At 49.6% G+C, this 18999-nt stretch overlaps 1 protein-coding gene across 4 annotated transcripts in view; it reads right to left on the reverse strand.

The window, feature by feature from the left end:
• The window catches only part of TLN1 (talin 1), a 192949-nt gene that overhangs the window by 125377 nt on the left and 48573 nt on the right, over positions 1-18999 (reverse strand). For 2 of the 4 annotated variants that reach the window (XM_050943517.1, XM_050943519.1), the window contains exon 2: positions 9419-9582. In XM_050943517.1, the coding sequence (XP_050799474.1) occupies positions 9419-9548 (130 nt within the window). In that variant the 5' untranslated portion in view covers positions 9549-9582. Of the gene's footprint in view, positions 1-9418; positions 9583-10067; positions 10092-15433; positions 15466-18999 lie in introns of those variants that run through there. The other 2 variants (XM_050943518.1, XM_050943520.1) reach the window with 2 other exon arrangements.

Consider the following 18999-nt stretch of genomic DNA (forward strand, 5'->3'; position numbering starts at 1 on the left):
CAATAAGAGAGTGACAAAAATTTTCCATAAGTATTTTATAGTTTTTTAAAAGGGAGTCAGTACTTTCTCTTGGATTTTTACACTGATAGGACACTGCACAAGACATTGCCACAGAAATATCTCAAAAACTCTAGGTCTTTGACCTCAGTCTGGAGAAGCAGACAGCGCTTGCAGCTGATAATGCCAGTGTATGTTATGGGAAGCAGAAGAACATATATGTCCAAAGAGGACATTATAGCAGCCAGCTGCTTAGCTCATATTCTTCATAATGCATCAAAGTATGCTGCAGGAAAACTTGATGTCAATGTAGATTTAATTTTAGAGATTTATTCCCACTTTAGCATCTCTTATCAGAACAGAACAATTCAAGCAGATGTGAAATTGTTGAGGTGGAAGAATGCAATCTATTGAAACACACTGTTACTAGGTGCCTGTCTTGTTTGCCAGCAATCAATAGACTTCCAAAATGCTGGAAACCAGTAGCTAGCTATTTCCAGAGCTCAAGAAAGGAGGAGTGTCTCAAAGTGATTTGGAAATGCTTTGGAGACAAGGGCAGTGCCAATGAAATGGCTGAACTGTATTTCCTGTTTCTAAGCCATGCTCTGAACCTATTCACAGACTGTATTGAGGCTTTAGAAGCCAAGTGTTTTAGTGTTTTTTCAGGTACAAGCTCATGAATGAACAGAATATGAACCTAGAGAGAAGGATTAGGGATAAATTCTTTGGATAAACAGTGAATTCTAAGCTCAAGGGCCCTTGTATGGCATCCACATGGCAGGTCTCACTTCTCTGCTTTTGCCTCTGTTTCAGCCTTCACAGCAAAGTTTCCAAGGTAGCTCTTGAAAAACCCATCAGCTCCGAAGAATTATTTTGAAGCTGTTCATACTTACAGCATGAAAGAAGAGGACATGGACGAGGTCTGTAAAGAGTCTAGCAATGTAGAAAGTCTAATCTCTCCTCCTGAGTTAAAGAACTACCTGACTACCTGACCAGAGGTACCTGAAAATTTTCACCGAAGTACAGGACAACTTCAAGAACTTGGAAGAAAATAGCTCTTACGTCTTTTTAATACTGTGCAGACATGCTCACATGGAGAAGGCGCGCGCTCTCTCGCTCTCTCTCTCTCTCCCCCCATCCCTCTCTCTCCCTCCCCCTCCCTCTCTCTCCCCCACAGCTCGGAGAAATGAAAGGAAGAAGCTGGATGTAGTGTGCATGAAAGCAGAGCTCCAGACGTGCCACTAACAGGGTAATGCAAGAATATATACCCTGAGTTCCTCAAGAACAAAGAACTTCTGAAACAGAGGCAAAAGCAGACACCAGATAAAGGTACTCTAGGTCCCTTGCAGGGTCCTAGAACCTGGGCTCCAGCCCGAATGTTTACACTGCAATTAGCACAGCCCCTTAGCCCAAGCCAGCTGGCATGGGCCAACTGTGGGTGTCTAATAGCACTGTAGACATAACCTAAGTGCAGGGGCAGCTCTAGGTATTTTGCTGCCCAAAGCATGGCAGGCAGGTTACCTTCAGCGGCTTGCCTGCGGGAGGTCTCTGGTCTCGCAGATTCGGCGGCACGCCTGTGGAAGGTCCGCCGAAGCCGCGGGACCAACGGACCAGCCGCAGGCATGCTGCTGAAGGCAACTTGCCTGCCATCCTTGCGGTGATCGGAAGAGCGCCCCCGTGGCTTGCCGCCTCAGGCACACACTTGGCATGCTGGTGCCTGGAGCCACCCCGGCCTAAGTGGCTGCAGATTGGTACAATTTGCAAGTTATGGGTGGCAACTTAATTTGGGGGGGCAGAGGGGGAGAGAATGTAACAAAGTCTTTTTGGGACAAGATTAGACATGTGAATGTTCCTGGGAAGGGAAGGGTATTTTGGGGCAGAAAAATGGTGGAATAGGAGGAGAAGCGTTAGGGGTGCAGGAAGGAGGGTTGAGAGGAGGGGCAGGAAGGGGGATGGATGGTAAGGGAGGGAAGAGAGGTTGAAGGCTCTGGTGAGGGAGGCATGGCACCTCCCAGATTTGCAAGTGCATCCTGTGACAAATTGGGAATTTTTTGTAATATTTTTATGAAGCCTGTGTGAGCCTCAGTTCCCCCTATATGCTGCATTGTTACCCAACGGAGTAAAAAGGGGCTGTTCGCTCTCAGGGCAGGTGAACAGACATAGGTGTGGGATTAGCTGTCTGCGCTTTAATTCCCACATAGATAGAGCATCAGAGAAGACAATAACAAATCTAATCATCAAGACATTGGCACCTAGCAACCAGCAACCTGGAGGGAGGAAGATTTCCACACCTTTCCCCAAGCTGAACAACAATGAAAAGCCTGGGGAGGAAGGAGGTAGGGGATCAGAGCTGTCAGCTGGGAAGAGTCGGGCTCTCACCAGGAGTCTGACCAAGGAGGCCGGACAGAGACAGACAGGCCTTGAACCAAGGGGATCACTACAGCGTGGCTGGGCTCTGGGCTGATAAGACTGGACAATGCTCTAATCATCAGTTCTCTGGGCTACACTAAGGGCCTTCTGTGCTGCGTCCAGGTGACTAATAAACCCGATTGTTCTGGCAGCTCTGTGAGAGTGTCACTGCAGATGCTGGGCGAGGTGCATTAATCCCTGAGGAGTGGACAAGTCTCAATCAGCGACTCTCTCAGTTGGACTCTCTGAATGGATCTCACAGGGTGAAGACAACAAAATCTGCACCTTGGCAGGGGGTTAGACCAGATGACCCTTGCAGTCCCTTCTAATTTTACGGTTCTACAATAAACAGGAGTGCTGCAAGCCCAAAGGTCCAGTCTAAAAACTGAAGAACAGCCAGATTGGGTCAGACCACAGGCCCATCTAGCCCAGTATCCTGCTGACAGTGACCAATGCCAGGAGCCCCAGAGGGAATGAACAGAACAGGTAACCATCGAGTGATCCATCCTCTGTCGCCCATTCCCAGCTTCTGACAAACAGAGGCCAGGGGCACCGTCCCTGCCCATCCTGGCTGATAGCCTTCATGGACCCTATCCTCCATGAACTTATCTAGTTTTTTGAATCCGGCTATAGTCTTGGCCTTCACAACATCCTCTGGCAAGGAGTTCCACAGGTTGACTGTGCATTGAGTGAAAAAATACTTTTTTTGTTTGTTTTAAACCCACTGCCTGTTCATTTGATTTGGTGACCCTTAGTACTTGTGCTATGAGGAGTAAATAACACGTCCTTATTTAATTTCTCCACACCAGTCATAATTTTATAGAATTCAATATCGCTCCTTAGTCATCTCTTTTCCACACTGAAAAGTCCCAGTCTTATTAATCTGTCCCCATATGACAGCCACTCCATACCCCTAATCATTTTTGTTGCCCTTTTCTGAACTTTTTCCAGTTCCAATAGATCTTTTTTTGAGATAGGGTGACCATATCTGCACGGAGTATTCAAGATGTGGGTGTACCAGGGATTTAGAGAGGCAACACGGTATTTTCTGTCTTATTATCTCTCTCCTTCTTAATGGCTCCCAACATTCTGTTCGCTTTTTTGGCTGCCGCTGCACACTGAGTGGATGTTTTCAGAGAACTCTCCACAGTGACTCCAAGATCTTTCTTGAGTGGAAACAGCTAATTTAGACCCCCTCATTTTATATGGCTAGTTGGAATTATGTTTTCCAATGTGCATTACTTTGCATTTATCAACACTGAATTTCATCTGCCATTTTGCTGCCCAGTCACTCAGTTTTGTGAGATTCTTTTGTAGCTCTTCGCAGGCTGCCTGGGACTTAACTATCTTGAGTAGTTTTGTATCATCTGTAAATTTTGCCACCTCACTGTTTACCCCTTTTTCCAGGTCATTTATGAAGATGCTGAATAGGACTGGTCCCAGAACAGACCCCCCCCGGGGGACACCATTTACCTCTCTCCATTCTGAAAACTGATCATTTATTCCAACTCTTTGTTTCTTGTCTTTTAACCCAGGGGTGGGCAAACTATGGCCCGCAGGCCGGATCCAGCCCCTCAGGTCTTTGGATTCAGCCCGTGGTGCTATTGGCACCGCATCCTTGTGGTCCCCCTATGTTGTCCTTGCCTCCAGGCACTGACCCCCACAGCTCCCACTGGCCGGTAAATGGGGAACCGCGGCCAATTGGAGCTTCGGGTGAGGTACCTGGAGGCACAGCAAGGGCAGCGCACGTGCCCCCTCCCCCCAGGGGCTGCAGAGCTTCCTGGAGCAGCGCGGGGGTGGGGACAGGGCAGGCATGCAGGGAGCCTGCCCTGGCCCCCATGCGCGTCACTGCCACCCTGGAGCCATTTGAGGTAAGTGGGGTCGGAGCCTGAACCTCTCCTGTACCCTGCCCCGGGCCCCCTCCCATAGCCCACACCCCTCCTCTGCCCCAATCCCTACCCTGAGCCCCTTCCTGCACACTGCACCCCCTCCCAGACCCCAACCCCAGCCCTGCATACAATTTCCCCACCCAGATGTGGCCCTCAGCCCAAAAAGTTTGCCCACCCATTTTAACCAGTTACCAATCCATGAAAGTACCTTCTCTCTTATCCCATGACAGCTTACTTTGCTTAAGAGCCTTTGGTGAGGGACCTTGTCAAAGGCTTTCTGAAAATCTAAGTACACTATATCCACTGGATCTCCCTTGTCCACATACTTGTTGACTCCACTCAAAGAATTCTAACAGACTGGCAAGGCATAAGTTCCCTTTACAAAAACCATGTTGACTCTTCCTCAACAAATTATGTTCATTTATGTGTCTAACAATTCTATTCTTTACTATAGTTTCAACCAGTTTGCCCAGTTCTGAAGACAGATTTACCAGCATATAATTGCTGGGATCCCCTCCAGAGCCCTTTTTAAAAATTGGCATCACAGTAGCTAACCTCCAGTCATCTAGAACAGAAGCTGACTTAAATGATAGGTTACAAACCACAGTGAGCAGTTCTTGTGACGCTGCACTCCATATTTTTATAAAAGTATGTTTCTAAGTGTGGATATGATGTAACTGGAATATGCTTTATGCAAAAGGTCTCTTGTAAGGTATCATTGCAAAGCTTATAATCTACTCAGTGTGATCATCCTATTTGTATGAATGTATAGTTCGTGTATCTGAAACTAGGAATATGAGATATAACTCTGAGGTCTTATCGTAATTATGCAAAGTGTGGGCCATTAATGATGGCTTAGAATCTTGATGGCTCCCATCAACTAGGACAAGAGTTTGTAAATGGCTCTGTTTACTTGTAAGCCTTCCTGTATACCTGGGTGCCAGACAGTGAGTAACGAAGTCTCACAGGATATGTGATCATGTCACATAATACTGGAATCCATCTTAAACCTGGTGCTTTTCCATGTAGAAGGAAGGGGGGAACCCAGAGACACAAAGGATTCCCACCTTGTGCCAAAGCCACGAAAAGGGGTGGAACAAAACAAAGGTGGCCAGTCATGAGAAATCCCCTTTACCACCACCTGAGCTGGAACTAACAAGAACTATACTAGGGAAAGGATTGGGCCTAGACTAAGGAGGAATCTAGTTTGAACACCTCTGAGGGTGAGATTTACCTGTATTCAGTTTCTTAAATGTATTAGGCTGAGACTTACATGTTCTGTTTTATTTTGCTTGGTAACTTACTTTGTTCTGTCTGTTATTACTGGAAATCACTTAAATCCTACTTTTTATACTTAATAAAAGTCACTTTTGTTTATTATTAAACCCAGTAATTAGTAATTAATACCCGGGGGAGCAAACAGCTGTGAATCTCTATCAGTGTTCTAGAGGACGGACAATTTATGAGTTTATCCTGTATAAGCTTTATGCAGAGTAAAACAGATTTATTTGCGGTTTGGATCCCATTGGGAGCTAGCTGGGTGTCTGGGTGCTGAAGACAGGAGCACTTTTTAAGTTGTTTTCAGTTAAGTCTGCAGCTGTGGGGGCATGGTTCAGATCCTGGGTCTATACTGCAGCAGGCTTGCGTGTCTGGTTCAACAAGGCAGGGTTCTGGAAGACCAAACTGGCAGAGAAAACAGGCTCAGAGGTAGTCTCAGCACATCAGGTGATTGTCCCAAGGGGGTCTCTGTGACCAAACCCATCACAGTTCTGCAATTTCACATTTGAGTTCCTTCAGAACTCTTGGGTGATACCATCACGTCCTGGTGACGTATTCCTGTTTAGTTCATCAGTTTGTTCCAAAAGCTCCTCTAATGACACCTCAATCAGGGGCAGTTCCTCAGATCTGTCACCTAAAAAGAATGGCTCAGGTTTGGGAATCTCCCTCACATCCTCAGCCGTGAAGACCAATGCAAAGAATTAATTTAGTTTCTCTGCAATAGCCTTATAGTCTTTGGGTGCTCCTTATGCACCTCGGTCGTCCAGTGGCCCCACTCGTTGTTTAGCAGGCTTTCTGCTTGTGATGTACATAATTTTTATTTACATTTTGCTAGTCTTTTTGAGACTTTGGCTATCTGTTCTTCAAATTCTTTTTTGGCCTTCCTCATTATATTTTTATGCTTCATTTGCCAGAGTTTATGCTCCTTTCTATTTTCCACAAAAGGATTTAACTTCTACTTTTTAAAGGATGCCTTTTTGTCTCCCACTGCTTCTTTTACTTTGTTGTTTAGCCACGGTGGCACTTTTTTGGTTCATAGAATATCAGGGTTGGAAGGGACCTCAGGAAGTATCTAGTCCAAACCCCTGCTCAAAGCAGGACCAATCCCCAACTAAATCATTCTGGTTCTCTTCCTATGTTTTTAATTTGGGGTATACATTTAAGTTGAGCCTTTATTATGGTGTCGTTTAAAAGTTTCCACGCAGCTTGCAGGGATTTCACTTTTGGCACTGAACCTTTTAATTTCTGTTTCACTAACCTCATTTTTGTGTAGTCCTCCTTTCTAAAATGAAATGCTACAGTGTTGGGCTGCTGTGGTGTTTTCCTCGCCACAGGGATGTTAAATTGAATTACATTATGGTCATTACCATCAACCGGTCCAGCTATATTCACCTCTTGGACCAGATCTTGTGCTCCCACTTAGGACTAAAAATTGCCTCTCCTCTGGTGGGTTCCAAGACTAGCTGCTCCAAGCAGCAGCCACTTAAGGTGTCAAGAAACTTTATCTCTGCATCCTGTCCTGAGGTGACATGTACCCAGTCAGTATGGGGATATCTGAAAACCCTCAATTGTATTGAGTTTTATATTTTTATAGCCTTTCTAATCTCCGAGTATTTCACAGTCACTGTCACAATCCTGGTCAAGTGGTCGATAATATATCCCTACTACTATATTCTTATTATTAGAGCGTGGAATTACTATCCATAGAGAGTCTATGGTAGTTTGGTTTACTTAAGATTTTTACTTCATTTGATTCTGTGTCACTCCCTCACCAGCATGACTGTTCTGTCCTTACAATATATTTTGTACCCTGAGATTACTATATCCCATTGATTATCTTCATTCCACCATGTTTCTGTGATGCCTGTTATATCAATATCCTCGTTTAATACGAGGCACTCTACTTCACCCACCTTATGATTTAAATTTCTAGCCTTTGTATATAAGCACTTTCAAAACTTGTCACTTTTTAGCTGTCTGCTATTACATGATGTAATTGAATGGGGCTTTTTTTCATTTGACTGTTTCTCATCAGATCCTAGCTGTATTTTATCATCTTCCATCCTCTCCTCCTTACTAGGACATAGAGAATCTCCATTAATAGATCCTACCCTAAGGGATGTCTTTGTCCAAACCACATGCTCCTCCGCACCTGTCAGCTTCCCCCAGCCCTTAGTTTAAAAACTGCTCTAAGACCCTTTTTAATTTTAAGTGCCAGCAACCTGGTTCCATTTTGGTTTAGGTGGAGCCCATCCTTCCTGTATAGGCTCCTCCTTTCCCCAAAGTTTCCCCAGTTCCTAATAAGCCTAAATCCCTCCTCTCTACACCTTCGTCTCATCCACGCATTGAGAATGCATGAGGGGGTGAAGCTGTGTGGCTTACCCTGGAGGAAGAGTGAGACCCTTGTGGGGTCTGGCCCACTGACGGGTTCTAGCACCACTCTGTGACACACCCCAACCCCTACGACCCTAGCTCCGCCAGTGCACCCCAATTCCCACGCGCTCAACAGCTCTACCAGTCGATCCCAGTCTTCCCACACTCAGCCTTCCTGCACTTCAACATAATTCTGCTTTTACACAGTTGCCATTTCCTCTAGGCACAGATGTGAGTTGGGTTATAGGATGGGGGGAGTAACAGTAATAGAAACATTGTTATACGAAGGAGTGAAGACCTTAGGGAGATGTGTTCCCTGCTTGCAGCTGGGAGGCCTGAGTATAGAAGTGGGGAAGCGGCCAGGTGGGAGTGGGGAAACCCTGAAGGGGTCAGAGGAATGGCTGAGGAGGGCGGTTGAAACAAGGCTAGTGGGGCCCAGCTGATGTATGTATTTGTTAGGGGAGCAGCAGTTGGCTCAGCATGCTAATTGCAGGACTTGATATGTACAATGGTCTAAAAAGAAGGACTATTAACGGCTAACAACCACATCTCTTTTCCTGTTAAAAATTCAATGGCAAAAAGCTCTGTTAACGCAGAATGACGGTTGCCTGGTGGTGTGTTGTCCCCTGCACAATATTGAGCCGAGCTACTTCAGCCCCGCTGAAAACCAGGAAATGCAGTTTGCCCACGCAGCAGCATCACAGTACGCCCCATTGACTAAACTGCCCCAGCTGTGACACGTACAAGCTCTTCACCTCCTTTTACAGCCCACTCATTCTCAGCCACACAATTCCTTTGAACACTATTATGGGACAAAATGTGGGGGCAGGGGAAGGTTTCCTGTGCCACTTCCCCCTCTGTCCCTTTGGAGCTGGAATGGCCAATGGGATTCATTTGGATACCCTCTCATGGATTCACAGGTCCAGTGCGCTCTCTGAGGTCTGTAATTGTCCCAGAGAGGACCCCTTTAGAGTGTGAACCGCCTGAGGATCCCACTCTCTTGCTGGGGTAAGCCCCTTGGTTTCACCGTTGTTTCTGGCCATAAAAAACCAGTAACGTTCTCACTCATGCCACATGGGATACATGCACAAAGGGGAATGAACCTGCCCAAAGCTGCCAAGCCAGTCACGGAGCCAGGACTAGAACTCAGGGGTTGCAAATGCTAAACTTCAGGCTACGGGTCACAGCATTGACAGGAATCTGAAGGGCGTCAAGCCCCAGGAAGACGCTGCATTATTTGGGGTGGTATCTGGGGGTATAATGAGGAATGGGTGGAGTTAAGGGGAAATTCAGCTGGAGCAGCAGCAGCAGCAAGATGCATCAGGCTGAGGATGGGTCTCCCAGCTGGGAAGGGAGCCCCGCTGCTGGGGATAAGTACCCCTGGAAAAAAGTGATGGTTCTGGCTGGGGAAAGGGACCAGATGGGACGTTTCCATCTCTACCCTCTGCGCCTCTGGGGGTCGTGTCACTTACGCTGCCCCATCTGTGCCTCAGGCACGCGCTCCCGGATGATCCGACAGGCGTCGTACACCATGGTGGAGGGCTCAAACTGCATGGTCTTCACCACGTTGCCAATGCTGATCTTCAGCGATAGGGCAACCATGGCGGCGGCTGGACAGTCCCCGCTCCTGCTTCACCTGCCAAAGAGAAGTCACAGCCGATTAGTCCCCATTACTGCTACCCAGACCAATTCCAACCCTCACAACGGTTCTGAGGACCACCCCATCTCCCAGCACTGCCCCGTCCCCCTAGAAAGCCAGATACAGGATGCTATAATCTCACAGGCTCATGGAGAAGAGCTCTGTCTCACTGCAGACCCCTGCAGCACCAAGGTGCAGTAAACAAGGGATCACCTCCTACTTTTCCCTTCCCCTTCCTGTCCTCTGGGGAATGGCTCTCTAAGTACAGGCAATGGTTGTGCCCTTCATTTAGGGGCTCATGGATAGGGGTTGCTTTTCCCTCCAAGGGCAGAGGGTCCTGTGAGCTGCTCACACCCCAAGAGACTCTCTCTAGGACACAGCTGGCAGCCTGGGTAAGGGATCCAGCCCTTCTCCAATTCATGCCAGGGCCCAGAGAGCCCTGCATGCCTTGGTGGGGTGAGGGCAGCAGGGCTGCTGCTTACCATGCTCAGAAGGTCCTTCACAACCATAAGGACTGCATGGTTTTAGCAGAAGCCCCAAATCTGCAGCAGTACCCCAGGGCAGCTTTGCCAGGGAGCGGTTGGGGGCCATCTGCCCCGGTCAGAGTCATCACCCCCACCATACAGATGGAAGCACAGAGTCCAAGGAAGGGGAAGGCACATGTCCCCAAGGGAGCCATGGACAGTGACTGTCACTTCTGTGCGGGGAAGTAGAATGACTATAGCGGTTCCTTGGTAGTGACGCTGTCATCCTGGAGGAAGTGACTGCACAGGGAGCACAGGCCGATAAGATGGGGAGGGTGAGAGGGAACAAATTATAAATAAAAGCTGGCATGACACAGAAGCCACAAGAGGAAAAACAAACTCAAAGCACGCGCCAGCAAGGCCGTGCCTGTGCTGCCATGTTCCTTCTCAGGGGTTTCTCAAAAGGTCTCCCTGTGACATCCACCTGTGCTCAGGAGTCAAACAAGAGGGCTTGTGGCCTCACCCATTCCCTGAAGCACGTGCAACATGCAGCCACATCTTCCAGAAAGGAGGGACCCAGAGAGAGAGAAAAGCCTGTCTGCTCAGAGATGGGATGGGAGGGAGTGATAAGAGTACCCTACCTACCCTCTCTGCGAACATGGGAACAAGGGGTCAGTCACCAAAACTAAACGGAGGTGAATTTAATGGAGCAAGGAAAATTATTTTTATACAATGCATAGTTTACCTGCGGAATTCTCTGCCACAAGAGCTCATTGAGCCAAGAGAACGAGAACAGCCAGTTACATTCGATAGGATCAAAATAAACGAGCTGTAATCCTCCCACCCACCCTCAGGCATGAGGCACTCCTAAGGGCTGGGTTAGAGGGACACTTCCCCACAGGCTGCGTTATTCCACAGTTGTCCCAATCCAGCCCTAGGCTGGGGGGATGGGATGGGATGGGATACAATACAGAGACCTTCCCCTCTAAGGCACTGGTCTGACCCCTCTCAGGGCAGCCAGCAGCTTGGCATGGGGGCTAGGAGCAGCACCCAGCAGTGGGGAAAGCCAAGGAGTTGAGGAATTCACGGTCAGAGTCTCAGGGCCAGAGGAGAGCTGCTAACGGGAACATGGAGAGTTAGAAAAGGGGAAACATCTTGGGTGCGAAAAGGAGGCACAGACCCCTCAGATCTCCGCACAGCCCCTCTACCAGAGAACCCCCCGCACACACACACCGTTTCCCTAACACACGCATGCAAATCCTGGGAGCTACCCCCAGATCCACACACACAAATCCCGGGGAGACACCCATGACTCCTGCCTCCGCAGCAGGACACCACACAGGGTTCAGCTATATTCTGTATGTCGACACCGACACTGCCTCCTCCCTGCTCATCTTGACCGTGTTAACTTCCCCCCCAGGCCAGGAACTTCCCCAGAGGCAGCAGCTGCCTGGAGTCAGACTCTCTCCTGGGGTTCAGCCCAGGCCATGGGGCTCGCCCAGCGAACTCCACTCCATTAGAAGGGTCTGTGTTTCTCCCTGCCAGGGTGGGGAATGAGATAGCTGCTGTTTTGGGGTGGGGAGGAGGAGGAGGAGGGAGCAGGCAGCCAGGGGCAGTGGCATGATGGGCGGTGATGTGGTTGTGACAGCGAGGAGGGAGCAGAGAGGACAAGAGGAGCTAGGAGCTGGAACCTGCTGCCAGTGACTGCAAGAGCCAGCAAGGGAGCAGGCAGGTCAGAGAGCTCGTGAGAGGGGCTGAGGAGAGGGTGATCTGGGCCTGGCTTGGGGCAGGAAGGGCAGCCCAGCAAGGCCCCATTTCCAGAAGATGCAGACCCAGTGATTCCATCACACATGGAGGGGGGCAGACGAGATGGGAATGAAGTAAACACAAAGGGGAAATGTGTGATTATGGGAGACTTAAAATTCCCGGATATAGACTGGAGGACGAGTGCTTGCAAGAATAATAGGGGTCAGATTTTTCTGGATGTGATAGCGGATGGATTTCTTCATCAAGTAGTTGAAGTACTTACGAGAGGGGATGCCATTTTAGATTTGGTTTTGGTGAGCAGTGAGGACCTCATAGGAGAAATGGTGGTAGGGGACAACCTTGGTTCGAGTGATCATGAGCTGATTCAGTTCAAACTAGATGGAAGGATAAACAAATGTAAATCTGGGATTAGGGTTTTCGACTTCTCGAGGGCTAATTTTAAAGAGTTAAGGGAATTAGTTGGGGAAGTGGATTGGACGGAGGAATTTGTGGATTTAAATGCGGAGGAGGCCTGGAATTACTTTAAGTCGCAGCTGCGGAAATTGTCGGAAGCCTGCATCCCAAGAAAGGGGAAAAAAACCACGAGCAGGAGTTGTAGGCCAAGCTGGATGAGCAAGCAACTCAGAGAGGGGATTAGGAAAAAGCAGAAAGCTTACAGGGAGTGGAAGAAAGGCGGGATTAGCAAGGGAAGCTACCTTGGTGAGGTCAGAACATGTAGGGATAAAGTGAGGAAGGCTAAAAGATGCATTGAACTGGACCTTGCAAAGGGAATCAAAACCAATAGTAAAAGGTTCTACAGCCACATAAATAAGAAGAAAACAAAGAAAGAAGAAGTGGGGCCGCTATACACTGAGGATGGAAAGGAGGTTAAGGATAACCTAGGCATGGCCCAATATCTAAATAAGTACTTTGCCTCAGTTTTTAATAAGACTAGTGAGGAGTTTAGCAATGATGGAGGGATGATAAACGGGAATGTGGATATGGAGGTGGATATTACCGCAACTGAGGTAGAGGCCAAACTTGAACAGCTTAATGGGACAAAATCGGAGGGCCCGGACAATCTCCATCCGAGGATATTAAAGGAACTAGCGCGTGAAATTGCGAGCCCGTTAGTGAGAATTTTTAAGCAATCGATAAACTCGGGGGTTGTGCCGTACGACTGGAGAATTGCTAACGTAGTTCTTATTTTTAAGAAAGGGAATAAAAGTGATCCGAGTAATTATAGGCCTGTTAGCTTGACGTCTGTAGTATGTAAGGTTTTGGAAAAAATTTTAAGGGAGAAAGTAGTTAAGGACATAGAGGTCAATGGCAATTGGGACGAATTGCAACATGGATTTACTAAAGGTAGATCGTGCCAAACCAATCTGATCTCCTTCTTTGAGAAGGTGACGGATTACTTAGACAAAGGAAATGCGGTAGATATAATTTACCTCGATTTCAATAAGGCGTTTGACACGGTTCCACATGGGGAACTGTTAGTTAAATTGGAAAAGATGGGGATGAATATGAAAGTTGTAAGGTGGATAAGGAACTGGTTAAAGGGGAGACTCCAGCGGGTCGTATTGAAGGGTGAACTGTCAGGCTGGAAGGAGGTCACTAGTGGAGTCCCTCAAGGATCGGTTTTGGGACCGATCTTATTTAACCTTTTTATTACTGACCTTGGCACAAAGAGCGGGAATGTGCTAATAAAGTTTGCGGATGACACAAAGCTGGGGGGTATTGCTAACACGGAGAAGGACAGGGATACTATTCAGGAAGATCTGGACCACCTTGTTAACTGGAGTAATAGTAATAGGATGAAATACAATAGTGAAAAGTGCAAGGTCATGCACTTAGGGATTAATAATAAGAATTTTAGATATACGTTGGGAACGCATCAGTTGGAAGCGACAGAGGAGGAGAAGGACCTTGGGGTATTGGTTGATAGCAGGATGACTATGAGCCGCCAATGTGATACGGCTGTTAAAAAAGCAAATGCGATTTTAGGATGCATCAGGCGAGGTATTTCCAGCAAGGATAAGGAGGTGTTAGTACCGTTATATAAGGTGCTGGTGAGACCCCATCTGGAATAGTGTGTGCAGTTCTGGTGTCCCATGTTCAAGAAGGATGAATTCAAACTGGAACAGGTCCAGAGACGGGCTACTAGGATGATCAGAGGAATGGAAAACCTGCCTTATGAAAGGAGACTCAAAGAGCTTGGCTTGTTTAGCCTGGCCAAAAGAAGGCTGCGGGGGGATATATTTGCTCTATATAAATATATCAGGGGAGTTAAAGTTAGGGAGGAAGAGGAATTATTTAAGTTTAATACTATTGTAGGCACGAGGACGAATGGGTACAAACTGGATATTAGGAAGTTTAGACTTGAAATTAGACGAAGGTTTCTAACCATTAGGGGAGTGAAGTTCTGGAACAGCCTTCCGAGGGAAGTAGTGGGGGCAAAAGACTTATCTGGCTTTAAGACTAAGCTTGATAAGTATATGGAGGAGATGTTATGATAGGATAGTTTAATTTGGGCAACTGATCTTGGATTATCACCAGATAAGTCTGCTCAATGGTCTGCGGGGAGATGTTGGATGGGATGGGAACTGAGTTACTGCAGAGAATTCCTTCTTGGGTGCTGGCTGGTGAGTCTTGCCCACATGCTCAGGGTTTAGCTGATCGCCATATTTGGGGATGGGAAGGAATTTTCCTCCAGGGCGGATTGGCAGGGGCCCTGGAGGTTTTTCGCCTTCCCCTGCAGCGTGGGGCATGGGTCACTTGCTAGTGGATTCTCTGCAGCTTGAGGTCTTCAAACCAGTTTTGAGGATTTCAATAACTCAGTCCTGGGTTAGGGGTTGTTATAAAAGTGGATGGGTAGGGTTCTGTGGCCTGCCTTGTGCAGGAGGTCAGACTAGATGATCATATTGGTCCCTTCTGACCTATGAGTCTATGGGGCCATAAAGAGGGTACTCAACCTGCAGGGGCCATCAGGACAGAAAAGTAACCTACCCTAGAGCCTCCCCCACGGGTGGTGCAAGCCCTGGGGCTAAACTGTCCTCTCCTGCCAGAGACCCCGCCAGGGTGACCATCACTAGAGGCTGCTGGGAGATGCGGCTCTGGGTGCCAAGCCTCTACCCATCAGGGGAAGCAGGCATCATCCAGTGCCACTGAGCCAGGCTCTGTCCCAGACTTGAGACTCCAGACCCTGCCAGGGCTGCTTCACCCTTACTTCCTTAGCAGGGAGCCTGAGCACACTGTGAGCTCAGCCTCAGAGACACCCTGCCCAGCTGGAGGCTGGGAGCCGCTTTCCCTCCCAGCCGCCAGAGAGCGTCAAGTTCACCAGGCCCCAACCAGCCAGAAAGCGGGAGAGAAGACAGAGCTGCCACCCAGGGCAGCAGCTGGCAGGATTCCAGCATCCTCTTGCTCCCAAGCAGCTGGGGGAGCGGAGCTCCTCTGCAAGGCAGAGCCCTCAGGCCTCGGCAGCACCCTTCACCTCTGGGAGGTGGGTGTCAGGGAGGTTTTTCAAGGCATGCAGCTGGTGATAGTACAACATGACACCACCTCTCCCGTGACACACCTGTGTAACTTCCACCCTCAGTAACCCGCAGACCCACAAGTCAGCATCCCACCCTGCTCACCTCTCCTTGGCCACAGTCAGGCTCGCCCGCCCTAGCTGCAAGGAGCTCGCCGAATCAGTGTGGAGGAAGCTGCAGGTCCCCGTGCTTTGCCAGCAGCGTGCACAGGCACTGAGCAGTGTCAACAGCGTGCAAACAAACCCTGCCCCCCTCCACTCTGATACGCAGCTGCCGATTTCCTGCCACAAGCAGATGTTGAATTCTGGGTAAGTTCCAGCTCTTCTGAGCGCAACATGCTCCCTGCAAGCAATCGTCTGCACTAGCAGGTGAGAGAAGCTGCAGCTCAAACCTCCCACAACCCTGGGGGGGCACTGGGGGCCAGACAGTGAGGATGGGGTGAAACATGGCACCCTGCCCAAAAACGGCACCCTGCAGCCACCCAGGGCAGACAGACACACTTGCTCCAAGGGAAGTGGGTCTCCCTCATGCAGACATGAACACTTGGTTCCGCCTGAAGGCTGATGGTGTAACACACAGCAATGAAAGGTATTATAGGGTTTTAAATGACTGCCCATCACCACAGTACCTAAGCACTAGCCACTGCAGACACAGCCACAATCCCTGCCCCCAAAAGCTCACAGCACAAAGGGGGGGATTGTGCAGAGCGTAGTGACGGCCTGGGCCTGGCAGATCGACGGCTCTGCAAAGGCTTTGCGTAGGAACTACCCCAGCCCCACTGCGCAGCCGAGGACACAGGCAGTCACCTGTGTTGCTACAGTGCAGGTGGCAAAGGTGCATCACGGCAGAGCCAGGGCCATAGTGGGAACCTTAACAGTGGAATTTCCTGACTTCTGCCTGGCTTGGCTCTCAGCTTCCTTCACCAGACAGGACAAGTGGAGGGATGGGGGGGGGACACATGGAAATCCACCAGACTGGACCCAATGCTCAGACACTCCTGTATGATAACTGTGCGTGCTGCACTCATTACAGCCTGAGCCAATCTCCACACCAAGGGGCACTCAGTTCCCAAGGCAGCGCAGGCAGCATCAGAACCAAACTCCACCCGGCGACCATTTCAGGCAGCGCGGGGGAAGTCCGAGGGCAGGGACTGCATCTGTGTGTACGTGCAGCCTCTAGCACAACAGGACACTGGGCACTACAGCAACTGCAATGAACAAGAGAGAGAACAGATCTCTGCGCCACACTGACAGCACCTCGCTTCACAACAGCTCAGCAGCACCCCTCTCACCCCAAGGGCACTGCACCATCTGCTGCACTCACTCCCCGCTTCTGGTGTGGGACGCAACAGACGCAGCCAGAAAACCTCTCTCGTCGAGGAAGGGGGGGGATGGATAAACCAATTCTACAGAGTTTAAGCTTTCGTAAAAGTTTATTTCTAGCCTTCCAGTGTGACTATGGTACGCGTCAGGGCTGTGAGGTCACAGGCAGGAAGCTCCGCCTTCTCTGCATCTCAGAGCTTCCTGAGCAGCTGAGAGGAAAACGAACAAGAGGGTTTGGTTTCTCAGCTACTGTGGTGACAGGGACACTGCCACCCCAAATTCCAGTGCTACCGGGGAGCTCTCAGCAGTGCTGGAGTTATTCAGAGGGGAAAACCCAGCCAAAAAAAGGCTGGGAGCAGAGAGGTGGCTGGCGGCGGGACAGAGGAGCAGAGCTGCCATCAGGAGGCAGATGGGGAGAATCCTTCTCCCTGCAGCAAGAGTATGACAAGGTAGCTTTAGATGCTTCAGGCCCCAGCCAGCCAGAGGCAGACTTGGACGGTCCTGCTAGTGAAGGCAGGAGGCTGGACTTAATGAACTTTCAGGGTCCCGTCAAGTTCTGTGAGATAGGTGTGTGTATATATGTATTATATATATTTATTTTACACCACATCATTCACTGCTCCTTCGGAAAGCCACCCAGCCACAGCCCCATTGCAACTCCCAGCCAGCCTGCCCTGCTGCCCACTGAGTTACACAGTCCCCTGCAATCCCACAGCCCTGCTGTAAACCCCTCACACCCACAGCCTTCCCTCCCTCTGCAATCACACAGCCCCCTGTAATCCCCTCACCCCCCGCCCTCCCTCCCTCTGCACTGAGCTGCACAGCCCCCTGTAACCAGATTCCTCAGCAGAAGGAGCGTGTCTTTTTAGCCACGCTCCAAAGCGCAGTACAGGCCCTTTGGTGAAGACCCTGCTCTGGCCCCCAGACAGCAATGCTGTCAGTCACAGGCAGGTTTGGGGTATTTATTTGCAAATCCCTTTCTCAAGCAGAACACTGCTCGGGGGAGCTGTCTGTTGTGCATGCATGCTGAGCAGAGCTGACTCTGAACAGGTTTACACTGCAGTCGGAGATGTGACTGCACCACATGTAGACAGACCTGAGCTAAAGCAGTGAAGCCACAGCAGCACAGGTTCACTGTGGGCGAGTCGCCCAAGTATGTACCCAGAGCCCTGGGTGGCCTTGTGCCGCCCGCACCCAAGCCCATGCGGCCACAGCAAGGCAGGCATAGCCCAGAGAACAGTGGAACTCTGTGTAAATGGGAGTAATGGATACTGCTACCTCTCATCCCACCTGCTGGGGTACAACTGGGTGGGGCACAGAAAAACCTCACCGCAAAGTGACACAGGACGAGAAGAAAGGAGAATCCTGTATCCAAATCACACTTCCATGGGGATTTGGGGAGACAAAATGGAATCTCAGCAGCTGGGATCAGGCCAGGACATTTGGGGTAGTGATTCCTATTCCCAGGGCAATACCACGAGATCTGGACCAGGACTTCAGTCAGCACCTCCAGCAGAAGCCTATCTGGTGCCACACCAACTATACCCACATACGATCCGCACTGCTGGTCTCCCATCTAGATGCTGGTATGCGCTCACCTGCTTAGCTTAGATGGCAGGGCACTAACCCTATCCTAGGGATGCTTTGACACCCCTGCAGAGAGCAGCAGCCTCCTTCCACTCCCCACACAGGGATCCCTAGCTAATCCAGTTCCCAGGAGAGCAGCCAGAGAGCCTTTTGGGCCGTGATGCACTATCCTTTATGCAGACCCAGGAACATGCCCTCACACCTACAGTCAAAGATCAGCTCAAAGCATCGTAAGCCATGTCTCAAAGAGCGATAAGGAAAAGTTGTGCCTGTACCTGGGGAAGGAGGACAGCCCTGCACCATGGAGCTTCCTGCCTCCAGGTCAGCGATGGGCACTGCTGACAAATGCAACCAGGGGGATCAAACCCCAAACACAGCATAGTCCCATCTCCACAGGTCAGAGCTGCCCTAACACACACCCGAAGGCCCCTGGGTAAGCTCTGGTAACGCTGTCCAGTCCATCAGTCTCTGAGCTGAATGCTCTACATTTGGCCAGTGAGCCCCACCCTCTGAAGAGCCAGGTCTCCCCCCCGACTCAATCTCAGACCTGTAAGGGACCCTCCTGTGTCCAAGGAGTACCAGCTCTTCTTCCAGGCATTTGACAGGCTGCCTCTGAGAAACAAGCACAACGCAAGTTGCCGAGCACCATTTCCTGACTAGCAAGGAGCAGCCAGAGGCAGAACCTGCCCCAGTTTGGAGTCACAGGAGTCTCAGAGCTTGACAGAAAAAATAAAAAGAGCAATGTCACTTCCAATTTATACC

Source organism: Gopherus flavomarginatus, chromosome 3, assembly GCF_025201925.1.
Source record: "Gopherus flavomarginatus isolate rGopFla2 chromosome 3, rGopFla2.mat.asm, whole genome shotgun sequence".
Classification (NCBI taxonomy): domain Eukaryota; kingdom Metazoa; phylum Chordata; order Testudines; family Testudinidae; genus Gopherus; species Gopherus flavomarginatus.